Source organism: Chiloscyllium plagiosum, unplaced genomic scaffold, assembly GCF_037043375.1.
Source record: "Chiloscyllium plagiosum isolate Xiang-an unplaced genomic scaffold, Cpla_swu_hap1 HiC_scaffold_9, whole genome shotgun sequence".
In the NCBI taxonomy this organism is placed as follows: Eukaryota; Metazoa; Chordata; class Chondrichthyes; order Orectolobiformes; family Hemiscylliidae; genus Chiloscyllium; species Chiloscyllium plagiosum.
The window spans coordinates 16229375-16243475 of NW_028270147.1; the positions used below are offsets into that span (position 1 = coordinate 16229375).

General features: G+C 41.4%; 1 protein-coding gene across 2 annotated transcripts in view; it reads right to left on the bottom strand.

Annotated features, from left to right (window-relative positions):
• The window catches only part of LOC122554152 (uncharacterized), a 263936-nt gene that overhangs the window by 44877 nt on the left and 204958 nt on the right, over positions 1-14101 (bottom strand). For both annotated transcript variants that reach the window (XM_087990428.1, XM_043698725.2), the window contains one exon: positions 5435-5640. In XM_087990428.1, the coding sequence (XP_087846554.1) occupies positions 5435-5640 (206 nt within the window). The remainder of the gene's footprint in view (positions 1-5434; positions 5641-14101) is intronic.

Below are 14101 nucleotides of genomic sequence, written 5' to 3' on the forward strand. Positions count from 1 at the left end.
TTGGAAGGTGACCTGACTGCCATGAGAAGCAGAAATAGTTTCCCTTCAAGAAAGGAGCAGAATAGAGTTCAATGAAAGATCAGTCCCCCCGTGTAAAAGTTTAACTTGTGAAACGTCCAGTCCTGGAATGTTTGGTTAGAAATCGGCAGGATATTAAAAGACTGAGAAAATCTAAGCCTCAGTTCTATGAGTGACCACATAAGACGTCACCATTCACAGGACAGAACCGGGGAGAAGCAGTTAAGACTAACCTAAAGATTTGACATCGAGAGGTAATTTCTCCGGATTTGGATCGGTGTCAAGTGATGATATTGAGGAACAGATGACATTTTGTTTTGCTGTACGTTTTGAGATCTTTCAAACTGTGTTCTTGGTTTTAATTTATTTTTCCCCTTTTAAGTAATACATTTCTGCTTTATTGTTAAAGAAAACCTACAGTTCTGCATTTCAGTGAATGGTCACCATGAATGAAAAAGATCTATTAAGCCAGATTTCATTTTGGAATCTAACTTGGAACATCAGCTAGGATGATGATTCAAGAACGGGAAGTGTGAGCAACCCGTACTCTCTCTCTCTCACCCTTCCCTTTCCCACATCATTGCAATCATCATTGAAAGTGCTGGCTATGTGCAGATGTGGATGAAACCCAACATTAACTGACAATGTGATAGCTCCAGAGGGTTAACAGGAGAACCTCATGGTCATAAAGAGAAGTTCTGAATCATTGCCAAGTCTTTCCTGCTTAACCTCATTACCATTAACATCAAACTTGAGAGCACGACAGTGGCAAAGGCGCTTCTCTAACCTAAATTTCACTTGTAAATATAGTAGCGCCTCGACATGCGAACGACCCCGTTCACGAACAAATCGGTTTACGAACAGGATTGTACGTAAAATTTTGCTTCAACATACATACGAAATTCAAGGTATGAATGAAGGTACAAACGCAAAAAGCCCGTGGTTTCATTGTCATTGTTCTGCTTTGCTCAGCGGCTTTGAATATCTGAACAATGGGCAAAATTGAAAACTTTTTGGTTCCCGAACCGGGTCCCGGAAAGGATTAAGTTTGTAAGTCGAGGCGCTACTGTATCTCGTATCATATTGGTTTCACACTAATCAGAGATGCATCGCAATTATTTGTCGAGATTATAGTGCTGGAAAAGCACAGCAGGCCAGGCAGTATCCGAGGAGCAGGAGAGTCGACGTTTCAGGCAAAAGCCCTTCATCAGAATGAAGCTAGGAGCCTCCGGGGTGGAAAGAACACAATTATTTGTTGAGGGTAGCTTAGTCAGAGAACTAACTGCACTGGCATGTAGCCTGGTTGCCATACATTTGGTGGTTACAACGGAACTAAAGATATTTGCTTTATTGTGTAAAAAGGAATGTTGTGGGTTTTTTTAAAAAGTTGAACATCCATATTAGTGTCAAGTATTGTACTTGCCAACTTTGGGACATGGCTGAAATTTGGGATCAGCTGACCCTCCCTTTTATGGATTGTGAAACAGACCGCCTGAGGTTGCTCTACGCAAAGACGAGTGATATATTGGAGGTTAACTCAAAGCTCTGTGAGGACTCTGCCAGAAAAAGCTCTGAGATCAACACACATTTGATTGATTTAGTGTTGTCATGTTAAACGAGATACAGTGAAAAGTCTTGTTTTGCGTGGTCCACAGACAGATTGTACCATACAAAGTGCATTAAGCTCACACAACAGAATGCAGGATACAATGTTACAGACAAAGTGCAGAGAGAGAGAGAGAGAGACAGAGAGAGATCAGAATTAACATTTGAAAGCTAGTACTTCCAAATAAACCAGTTGGGCTATTACCTGATGTCATGTGATTTTTAACTATTAAAACAGTGTCTGTATTGTCCAAACATCTACACTTCCTGCTGCTTCGGGAAAGCAACCAACATAACCAAAGACTTCTATCATCCTGGTCATATTCTCTTCCACCCTCTTCTGTCAGACAGAAGGCACAAAAATTTATACAGAGGAACCTCGATTATCCAGCATTCAATTATCCGAACAAAATCACAAGGTCCCAATGCTTGGCTAAACTGTGTCATCCGGCATTCGATTTTCCGAACAAAATCCTCCCTGCCCGTGTCCTTCGGATAATCGAGATTCCTCTGTATACTCATACCAATACATTCAAGAATAGCTTCTTCCTCACTATTAACAGGTTTTTGAACAAATGATCTCTCTCTCTCTCTGTACTTTGTCTGTGGCTGTAACACTGTATTCTACACCCTATTCTATAAGCTTAATGCACTTTGTATGCTACAAGCTGTCCTTGTAGCACGCAAAACAACACTTTTCACTGTATAACTTCAATAAATTCTGTGTCCTATGATCCTGCCCCACTAGCTACATGACGAAGGAGCAGCACTCCGAAAGCTTGTACTTCCAAATAAACCCATTGGACTGTAACCTGGTCTGGTATGATTTTTAACTTTGTCCACTCCAGTCCAACACTGGAACCTCCACATCACTATTTTTTAGGCTCCTCACTTTGTAACTTCACCTGATTGTTCCCAGCACTCACTACACCAAGCCCTTCCATACTCCACCAGTCGCCCTGACCTCCAACTTTGTTCTCCCCAACATTCCTCTTCGAATCCCCCATGCCCTACCTTATCCTCTGTCTTCTCCTTCCTTTGACCTTCGACTGCTTCCTATTCCTGACCCCATCCACAATACCCCAACACTATCACTGATTCAGCCCGGCTGATCCTGAGACTCTATGTCAGCTGCCTTTCTCCTGCTGCCCTCCCTGCAAGGCAAACCATGGACCTGAGCAAAAACTAAATGAAACCGAGTGATGTAAAACACCTTTAAACAAGTGTGAACCAGCTGTCGCAAGATTCTCAAACACAGTGGTCATTATCATTAAGGTAGGACATAATTTTCAATATTTTAACGACAAGGATGAGACTTGATGCACCACAAACCTTTATCTTGCTATCTCAATCCACTGTTGGGAAATCAAAATTTTGTCGAATTAACTTATTCCTCATGCCACATTTCCCATTCTTGCAGGCTCCATAAATTTCCAAGTGATGATGAATTCCATGTTCTTCCTGTTTTGGCCCATTGAATCATCTAGTTAATATGTACAGTTTCCTTTGTCTTTGGGATTATTGACTGAAGTTTGTCTTTTCAATAGTATATACACATTCAGACAGGCATCAATTCCTTGAGACCCGATTTCAGGACATGTTAGAGATAATTTATTGGGAGACGTTTGATTCTTTATTCTGTTATTAGTTGAGATTTCACTCATGTGGAGCATAAATAATAGCTCAGGCTTGTTGGACCTATTTATGTGCTATAAATTCTCATCCATTACTGACTATGAGTAAACTGACAGACCAAGCTGTGCTTATAAAGTTACATCTCAATGACGAGTCTCCAAATGCACTAAGTGCAATAACTTGCAACGTTTGTCAGTAGTTTGGCAGCTATGGCAATGCAGCAATAAGGCACAGAATTATTGTGCTTGTTTGAGGGTAGAATGTTGGCCAGAACACCAGGAAAATGTCTTGCTTAGATAATGACTCAGAATTTTTCCAAGATTGGAAGACTTTAGGAGGGGGCACATGAGCACTGAATAGTAGCAGTGTCCCGTTCATAGTTAAAAAGACAGACTAACCTGAAAGGGGACAGTTTTTACTTTCTTCCTCTTTATATGGAATGCAATCTAATATACAAACTCACATGTCCTTGGCTCCTCAGCTCTCTTGCAGTCTAACCAGTCAGTTGGAAGTTTCACAGCTTCCTCTAAATGGGCAATATAATCACAGTCTCTGGAAAATTGTAGCAGCAGTCTCTGCAGAAAGTGACTCACTTAAGTCATTGTCATTTTATTGCAAAGTGGCTCACCTTGAAAATTTCTCTAAGGAGAAAACGGCAGAATGTCATGTTGGAGTATGTCCCTCATACAGCCATTTTTTTCCCAGGCTGCACTTGATCATACATAGGCTCTGTCTTATGGAGTTTGCACATTCTTCCCGTGTCTGAGTGGGTTTCCTCCGGGTGCTCCAGTTTCCTCCCACAGTCCAAAGATGTGCAGGTTAGGTGAATTGGCCATGCTAAATTGCCCGTAGTGTTAGGTGGATTAGTCAGGGGTAAAATGTAGGGGAATGGGTCTGGGTGGGTTGCTCTTTGGAGGGTCGGTGTGGACTTGTTAGGCCGAAGGGCCTGTTTCCACTGTAGAGAATCTAATCTAAATCTAAACCTAAAATAATCGAGGAGGTCAAGTTATTGTAAGGTATAATCATGTACTGTAATAAATGTGTGTGCAGTAGTTCCTCAAAATAGGGATGGCAGTTGCTCAGAGCAAGACCCTATGAATGGAGTCACAGAGTCATAGAGATATTACAACACAGAAACACATCCTTTGATTCAACTTGTCCATGCTGACCAGATATCCTAAATTAATATTGTCCCACTTGCCAGTACTTCGTCCATATCCCACTTAACCTTTCCTATTCATATACCTATCCAGGTGCCTTTTGAATGTTGTCCTTTAACATGGGGAGATGGCTGCACTGCAGTTAAAGCACAGTTCTGGCTGACCCAGTCTTATAGTCTGCCATGGATATATGTGAAGGATTTAAGGATTGATAGTCAACCTGTTTAGCCTATTAATGATTCACTGTCCATGACCATCAAATCCCATGTTTGGATTTGAACTCAGAGCTTCTGACCCAGAGGTTGGGACGCTATTACTGTACCAGAAGATCTTTACATAGTAAACATCCATGTTTGACTTGGGACAGGAGATAATTTTGTGCCATGCTTTGTGTTGTGCATGTCTTGGACATTTATCATTGCTTGACTGAATACTGACCTTAATAAAAAATAAATAAAATAACCAAAACACTGAAGTGGGGAGAATTAGATTAAAAAATGTTCAGAGAATTGTATTCCTTATATCATTTGAGATCAAAAGTTGCTCTGCATGTGACAATTTCATTAAGTCAGCTCTGTCAACAGTAATCATGCTGTTGCCATATAAGGAATCCCATCTTAATTTAAAAAAAATCAGAATAACACTTCAACAGCTAATGCCATTTCCAGCTGATGTATAAGTAAGGAGTAAGACAATGGATAGACTTCTGCCTCTATTTGTGTCACAACAATGACTCTGCAGACATAGTGACCACAAGGCGTCCATTTTAGTATGTAACCCAGCATGATTAATCTCTTATTGCACACTTTATTACAAACTCATTGAAAGTGGGAAATTAAACATGTGTGGATATGTAATTTTCAACCCACTCTGCAGCTCTTAGTATAGTGAGCAGCTTATTACTTACCAACAAGTGTTTTTTCCCTTCCTGAAGCCTTCAGCAGGGTGGCAAAGAGCACTCTGGGGCTAAAAGCTGTTCATTTGCAACCAACAAAAATAAAGCCAATCATACTCACTTGATCAAGAAGGTTTCTGACAGTAGTCCAAAGCAAACAGATGCTGCTTTAAAGAGAGAATGGGGTGGTGGGTCATGGAAGGCTGTCATCATCCTGTGCACGGTAAATGGCACAATGGTCATTAGACCCAGGATTACTGCGAGAATCACCCAATTCTGCCAACGGAAGGCAACAAGCTTCCACGCTGAGCCAGTCTGAAGATGGTACTGTGGGCACAGAAAGAGTTATCGTGAGCTGGAATACATTGGGTGATGGAAGCAAATTCAACAACAACTTTAAAAGGAATACTGGAAAAAAACAACTTGCTGGGCTATTGGAAAACAATAAGAAAGAGATTTGGGACTAGCTCTTTCAAAGGGCCAACACTAACACAGTGGGCTGAATGGCCTCTTGTTATGCTGCACTGCTCTACGATACAAAAACAAATATCTTAATATGTTTGGTGCAATGAACATAAATAGCCTATAGCCAGAAAAAAAACAAGACAGTGAAACTGCATAGCAATAACTCATGTCTGATGACTTCTAATTATTGCTGCAATTCATTTTGCAAAGTTCAAATAAAATTATAGCTGCAAGTACATATTGGTTTACTCAACAACTCTGCCTGTTGTAAATCTATCCTAATACTATCTTATGAGAAAATAGGGTAACGTATTAAACATGCAACTGTGCATGAATCGTTATATATTATTAAACCAGTGAGGATGGTCTTTATTATGTACAGTATTTATATTCTACAGCTTGCAAGCCTCCAGCAAGAGCTTTAAATCTGTTACTGCAGACAATGTTGTATATTAATCCATATTTTAAAATGAAATTACGTTTGTTGTTCCCTTCTACTACATAAGGTAAGTGCAATTCAAAGAAGGAACAATAAACACTAACCAGCTTTTGTTAAATTGCTTTGGAGAAAATTCTAGCTGAATTTCAAGAGCCAGCAGGAATGGATTACTGTATATGGTTGAAGTCAAAAGATCTTTAAGAGGCTGGAAAAAAACCCTGCAGACCATTAAAAATGGTGTACAGGGTCCAATGTAGAAGTTGCACCCCCTTTCCTGACACTTTCCATTTTTTTACTGGTGGGAAACCTAAAATTTGAACTTACTGATGAGTTCAAACTGTGGCTTGTCCCAAGGAGTCTAACTCCCGGTGCAACAGTTACAAATTAATGACCAGAAGTAAACATTCTTGATGGGTGCATAAGGCATGTTTAAATGTGATGATCTGAAGTTTTTAAAATGTCTTGCGTCTGGGCATATCCTTGGCTTACACAAGGTGGAAGTGGAAGATCCCATGCCAAAGTCTTGAAAGAGAAGCAGAATTGCTGAGTGAAAAGTCATGAAAACAGTTACCAAGTTTTTAGCACATTGTTGTGTGTCAGCGCTTACTGTTTGCAAATTGGCTTTCATGCATCATAACAGTGACTACACTTCAGAAAGGTTAAATTGACTTCAAGGTGCGATATAAATGCAGGTATTTCTTCAACACAACCTTAATCTTGGATCTTCAGCAGCATTCGGCAGTGAAATAGTTAAAAGTGGAATTAAAAGGCAGCTGTCATCAAGGCTCATGCATGGTCCATTGGTAGAATTCAGGTCTCATTCTCATCATTCTATCACTGGCAGAACATTGAGTGTGCAGCCTGCCTGATTGCTAAAGGCTGCGTTCACCTCTGTTTCTGAGCAGAGAATGCTGCTCCTTTTTTGCAACTGGGCTCTTCATAGTCTTCTTGAGTCCATACACAGAACCTCGTGTGTACTCCCTTTAACAATACCACCATGCACTTCCTTTAACAGGGATTTAAAACAAGAGAGCTTTCTTGATGTTTCAACATTGCTTAATTAGTGCCCTAAATGCATTTGCAATGCACACTGCACATTGTGCACTGTTGCCCATGAATTAGTTCCTATGTGGCAAGTGCCGTCAAGCTATCTGTGATTTTTTTTAATGTAACAGCGCGCCCCAGTAATGGCTCACTGATAACTGAATGCATCTATCTTCATTACCTGGTCATTTCTGCTTCGGTTTGCTCTATTGCTCGTAAAGGATACGGGTTTGAGTGAGCATCACAATCAAACCTTCATCCCAAGCAGATTCAGAACTTTCACTCATTTAATCTTGACTTCTCTTAATTACATTTTTATTAAAAATGCAATCGTTCATGATGACACATTTCCGTGAGGAGGGCTGGAACTTACAGGCAGATTCACTTCATTTCTCAGTTATCAATTCAAGTATCAGCATGAAATAGAGCAAGTTGAGGCTGTTTTTAAAAAAAAAGCTCTTTACATAAATGTATGTTTAAATCCATTTAGATTTATTGCTGTGCTGCTGATGTTACACCCTTTCTGGATACTAAGGGAATCAATGGGGGCAGCATGGGAACTTGAGTTGATGTAGATCAACCGTGATCTGATTGTATAGTACAGAGCACTCAAGGGGCTGAATGGCCTTCTTTTCCCATTTCTTCATTAATTGCACCATGGTGTCAACATATAGGATCCTTGTTCATGTGGAATGTTTCATAATCCAAAGACCCTGAGGGCTCCCACAACTCCAAATTCCATCGTGGCAGCTGTTGGAATTTAAATTAAGTTAATTTAAGAAAAAAAACAATAACTTAAAGCTGGGTTCATAAAACTAGCATTGATTGCTGGAAAAAAAAATCTGTTTCACTCATATCCTGTAAAAAAGTAATTCCTATAGCTGACCCCATCAAGGGGTTGATTCTCAACTTCTGAAATGAGAAGTGCAATTAGGGATGGGCAATAAATGTTGGCAATATCTTTGCCAGGTACACCCCCATTCTGTCAAAGATTACAAAATGAAATTCATTTCTCATTTTTTAAATTTGTTGAAGAACCTCTTTGTAACTATGTATGCAGAGCTAAATACTCTAATGCCCACAAAACAGATGGACTCCAAGTGAACATATTTTATTAATGCCTTTTACAAACAGGTATTTCTTTGAGTTTAAATATTTCTATTTAATTAAATAAATATTTTAGAACCATAGAAATGTAACAGCACAGAATGGGACCATTTGGCCCAACTTATCCATGCTGACCCGAATGCTCTTTCTAATGTCATCTTCTGCGCATGGCCCATAGCCCTGCAGCTTACAGCACTTACGGTGCAGATCCAGGTTTTTTTTAAAAAGAGTTTAGGGTCTCAGCCTCCACCACCAACTTTGGCAGTGAATTCCAGACCCCTACCACCCTCTGCGTAAAAAGGTTTTTCCTCACATCCCCTCAAGTCCTTCTGCCACTGAGCTTGAGTCTATGACTCCTGGTTTTTGAACTCTCTGCCAAGGGAAGCAGGCTTCTCTTATCTGCCATATCTCGATCTCTTACGGTTTTGTATACCTCAGTCATGTCCCCCCTCAGCTTTCTCTGTTCCAAGAAAAACAACCTCAACCTCTTCAGTCTCTCCTCACAGCTACAATTCTCCAGCCCTGGCACCGTTCCACTGAAGCTTCTTTGCGCCATCTCCAGGGCAGTTACGTCCTTCCTGTAACGTGGTGACCAAGACTGCACACAATACTCCAGTTGTGGCCTCACCGGCGTCTTATACAGTTTGATCATTATATCCCAACTTTTGTCATCTATCCCTCTGCCAGTGAAGGAGAGCATTCCATATTCCTTCTTTAGAACCTTTTCCATCTGTACTGATACCTTTAGGGACCCGTGCACTTGCATGGCTAGATTTCTCACTTCATCTCAATATATTCCCATTTATTGTGTATTCCCTATTTGTATTTATATTTAAGTTTATGTATTAATTTTATATTTAAAAAATCACTCTGTCCTCTTGGACAAAGCTGATTTCCACTAAATCCCACCACGGATTTGTTCACTGAGAGCATATTAGATTAGATTCCCTACAGTGTGGAAACAGGCCCTTCGGCCCAACAAGTCCACACCGACCCGCCAAAGCGTAACCCACCCAGACCCATTCTCCTACATTTACCCCTTCACCTAACACTACGGGCAATTTAGCGTGGCCAATTCACCTGACCTGCATATTTTTTTTGGATTGTGGGAGGAAACCGGAGCACCCGGAGGAAACCCACGCAGACACGGGGAGAATGCGCAAACTCCACACAGAGAGTCGCCTGAGGCGGGAATTGAACCCAGGTCTCTGGCGCTGCGAAGCAACAGTGCTAACCACTGTGCCACCGTGCCACCCATATTGGTGATAGTTATGTTGTTCTTAACACTCCTTTGTGTACACAGCCCTCTAACTCGGATAGACAGCCTACTCTGTACTACCACTGTGCCTGCTACCATCTCCCCATTTGCACACAGCCATGTCTTCAGCCACTTACCCATTCACTTACGACTTCTCACTTCATCTGCCCACCCCACGCCTTCTCAAGTGTGCCGGCTGGAGTGGTTAACAGTGAGCACTTCCTTATTATTTTGCAAACTCCTTGCAAAGGGATCGACAGACCCTAAAGGGGCCCTTGAACCCAATTTGGGAGCTGTTGATCCAGGCTGGCACTTCATTGCTGTACTGAGGGAATGTGCCCTTTGGAGGTGCCACCTTTTTGGGCGAGATATGAAAATGTGCTATATAAATGCAAGTTGTTTCTTCTTTGATTCTTACCAGGTTTTATTCAGGAAATAACTTTCAAAACTGACACATCCTTCGGAGGAGTTTGTTAATGCGCTGAACTAAAAGTGCCGGATAAAGCTCTTCAAAGCATATTTAATGTATAGCCCCGAGATAAACTCATTCTCAAAAATGTAATTTGAGAATATTCTATGGATGCAAAAAAAAATATTTTGCAAACTAACCTGACAACCTGCCAAAATGTGTCAGAAGTTAAGAAGGCAATTTTATGAATACCAACATTCAGTGTGTCAGATAGCATTAAATAAATGAAGAGATTTCAGGGGACTGGTATATACATCTTTACATGAATTGTCTTCAGCTATATTTCTCTTTCAGTGTATTACTGGCTTTATGACCTTGTGGGTCAAAGCAACTACTGAGAGGTCACAAACTGTGCCAAGAAGCTACAGTATATGGGGAAGGAATGTAATTATGTTTTTAAAATTCTTGACAGAGAAAGAAAGTCAGACAAACCTCCTTTGACCTGTAAAAGCTCTCAGGCAAAGAGGAGCATGAGATCATGAACAAATTGGAGACCATTTTGGTAATTCAGCACTAAATGCAAGTTAGACATCGAACATCGTCTGTTCAATGTTTTATAAGCACCAAAAATGCTGTGAGTTTAACATAATGTTTCAAGTAGAGTTCCAACAATGATTTTATGGTGATTACAGTCAATAACAAAATAATTGCACTACTTATATTATCACTTTGTCAATTCATAAACCTTTTGTTCTTCCTTTTTTAGCGTCCTCATACATTAGTGTTGCTTTCCTACTGCTGAGAATCAAGTGGATCTTGTTTACAGATTTGAACACTTTTTTGTAAGGCTTGATGATTTTGAACTCTCCAGAGATTCCTTTTCCAGCTCGGGTTTTATGTAAGTTTATGTAAAATCTCTCGTGTCGTCTTGAATTGATGACTTTTACTGATACTGATACCTCACGGTTTCTTCAGACATCTTTTGCAAAGTGATCACATTCAGCCAAAGCCAAACAGCAGATAAAAACAGAACAAAAATCCTGAAGTTGAGGAACTTGGGAAAAGGGTGAAATGGCCTCCAGTCTGAATCTATTCACGGAGAAAGCCAAAACAAATCAAACACAGAGTCAAAGCAAACTCCTAAAAGTGCAGATTCCTATTTGGAAATCAGCTGAAGCGACCATAACAGATATTTTATTGCATTTGTTTTGCCTCAGTTTATTCAAACCCCATTCTTTAATACTTAAGTGCAAAGTCCAGGGTGGAATACCCAAATACAGGATTTGGGGGAGTGCTGCACTGTCAGAGTGTCATCTTTAACAGAGTCTTTAAAGTGGGGCCCTGTCTGCCTTCTCTGGTGGGCCCTGATACAATTTCAAAAAAGTGAAAGAGTGTTTTTGTATCCTAGCCAATATCCTCTGAAGCAATATTATTTTAATGTTATTTCAGTAGATTAAGCCTTCTTGGTGTTAATGGAATCTTGCTGTGTAAAGACTGGCTGCTACCCTTCTCTACTTTGCATTGGTAACTTCATTTCAAAACGTATTTCATGTTGTGAAGTACTTTGCGATGTCCTGAGGTTATGAGAGGTGCTATATGTGCAAGTCTTTTTTCCTTTTGGTAACTGTGACTATGTTTGCATTTTAATCTTGAAGCAACCGTCAAGGTCACATTGACTGAAGTTGTTCTAATTGCCCTACAATATTTTAACATCGGCGAACAGGACTGGGTAGATTTTCAATTTGCAGCCTGGGCAATAAAACTTGTGATGTGGATCAGTTGCCCATTATAGATACTCCCAATTTCATTTTAAATTATATTCCATCTCAAACCAAATTCCTTTCACTCATCATTCACTGAGAAATATCGACTTTTCGACATGTAACGCCTTGATTTGAAAGCTGCCTCCTTTATGCTCAAGTCCTTTCGAAGGTTTGCTCTTCCTTATTTCTTCAACTTCCTCCAACTCTAAAATCCTCCCAGAACTCTACATTCTTCAATTCTGGCCTTTTTTGCCTCCTCACTTCCATTTCTCACCAGTGATCACCAATACTTCACCTGTCTGGGCCCTAACCCCTGGAATCCTCTCAGTAAATTTTACTTCCATTTCTCTCTCCTCCTTTAATAAACCCCTGAAAATTCTCTCTTTTGAAATAACACCGCAGACGCCAGTATCCCGTCCCGAGGTCATCTTTCATTTACACGTGAGCAATCCTTGACTTTAGTATTGCCTCATTCAGTATCAGGCACCAGAGTTTCAGTATCTTTGACACTCAAACTTTTTATACATTAGGCAGGGCTCCCTGACTGGACCAAATTGACATATTCTATGAGGTATACCTGGCTGACATCTTTGAACAAACTTCTGGTCAGATTACATTTTGACTTGTCACCTTATGTCTGATTACAGTAATGACAACCTCCTTGTGACATTCTGTTATGTGAAAGTAACTATATAAACATGGTTAAAAATCACACAACACCAGGTTATAGTCCAACAGGTTTAACTGGAAGCGCTAGCTTTCAGAGCGCTGCTCCTTCATCAGGTGACAACCACCTGATAAAGGAGCAGCGCTCCGAAAGCTAGTGCTTCCAATTAAACCTATTGGACTATAACATGGTGTTGTGTGATTTTTAACTTTGCACTCCCCAGTTCAACACCAGCATCTCCAAATCATATATAAACACGAGTTTTTTGTTATCTAAAGTGGGAGTAGATGCTTACAAATAGCAACAAAAAGATCAGGAATTAGCTGACCACTGAAGTCCGTTTTTAAATAATGTATCAACTTATCATCGAACCTCAACAAAACCAAATCAGCAAATTTCCTCACTGACTCCAAATGCAGCCCAATATAGATGCTTTTGTATTTGGAATGTCAAATGAACTCGGAGACTAGACAAAAGCTGGTACATTATTTAAAAACAGACTCCGCTGGTAGGCTTATTTCTGATCTTTTTATTGTCATTTGTCAGGACCTGCTCCCACTTTAGGTAACAGCTTGTGTTTATATAGTTACTTTAACATAGCAGTATGCCACAGTTTGTTCAAAGATTCTAGATTAGAGTGGTGCTGGAAAAGCACAGCAGTTCAGGCAGCATCCGAGGAGCAGGAAAATCGACGTTTCGGGCAAAAGCCCTTCATCAGGAATAGAGGCAGAGTGCCTGCAGAGTGGAGAGATAAATGAGAGGAGGGTGGGGGTGGGGAGAAAGTAGCATAGAGAACAATGGGTGAATGGGGGTGGGGATGAAGGTGATAGGTCAGCGAGGAGGGTGGAGTGGATAGGTGGAAAGGAAGGTAGGCAGGTAAGACAAGTCATGGGGACAGTGCTGAGCTGGAAGTTTGGAGCTGGGGTGAGGTGGGGGAAGGGGAAATGAGGAAACTGTTGAAGTCCACATTGATGCCCTGGGGTTGAAGTGTTCTGAGACGGAAGATGAGGTGTTCTTCCTCCAGGCGTTGGGTGGTGAGGGAGCGGCAGTGGAGGAGGGGGAGTGGGAGGGGGAGTTGAAATGTTGGGCCACAGGGTGGTGGGGTTGATTGGTGCGGGTGTCCCAGAGATGTTCCGTAAAGCGCTGTGCTAGGAGGCTCCCAGTCTCTCCAATGTAGAGGAGACCGCATCGGGAGCAACGGATACAATAAATGATATTGGTGGATGTGCAGGTAAAACTTTGATGGATGTGGAAGGCTCCTTTGGGGCCTTGGATGGAGGTGAGGGAGGAGGTGTGGGCGCAGGTTTTGCAATTCCTGCGGTGGCAGGGGAAGATGCCAGGATGGGAGGGTGGGTTTTTGGGGGGCTTGGACCTGACCAGGTAGTCACGGAGGGAACGGTCTTTGCGGACGTGGAAAGGGGTAGGGAGGGAAATATATCCCTGGTGGTGGGGTCCATTTGGAGGTGGCATAAATGTCGTCAGATGATTTGGTTTATGCGAAGTTTGGTGGGGTGGAAGGTGAGCACCAGGGGCGTTCTGTCCTTGTTACGGTTGGAGGGGTGGGGGTTGAGGGCGGAGGGGTGGGATGTGGAGGAGGTGCGTTGGTGGGCATCTTTAACCACATGGGAAGGGAAAT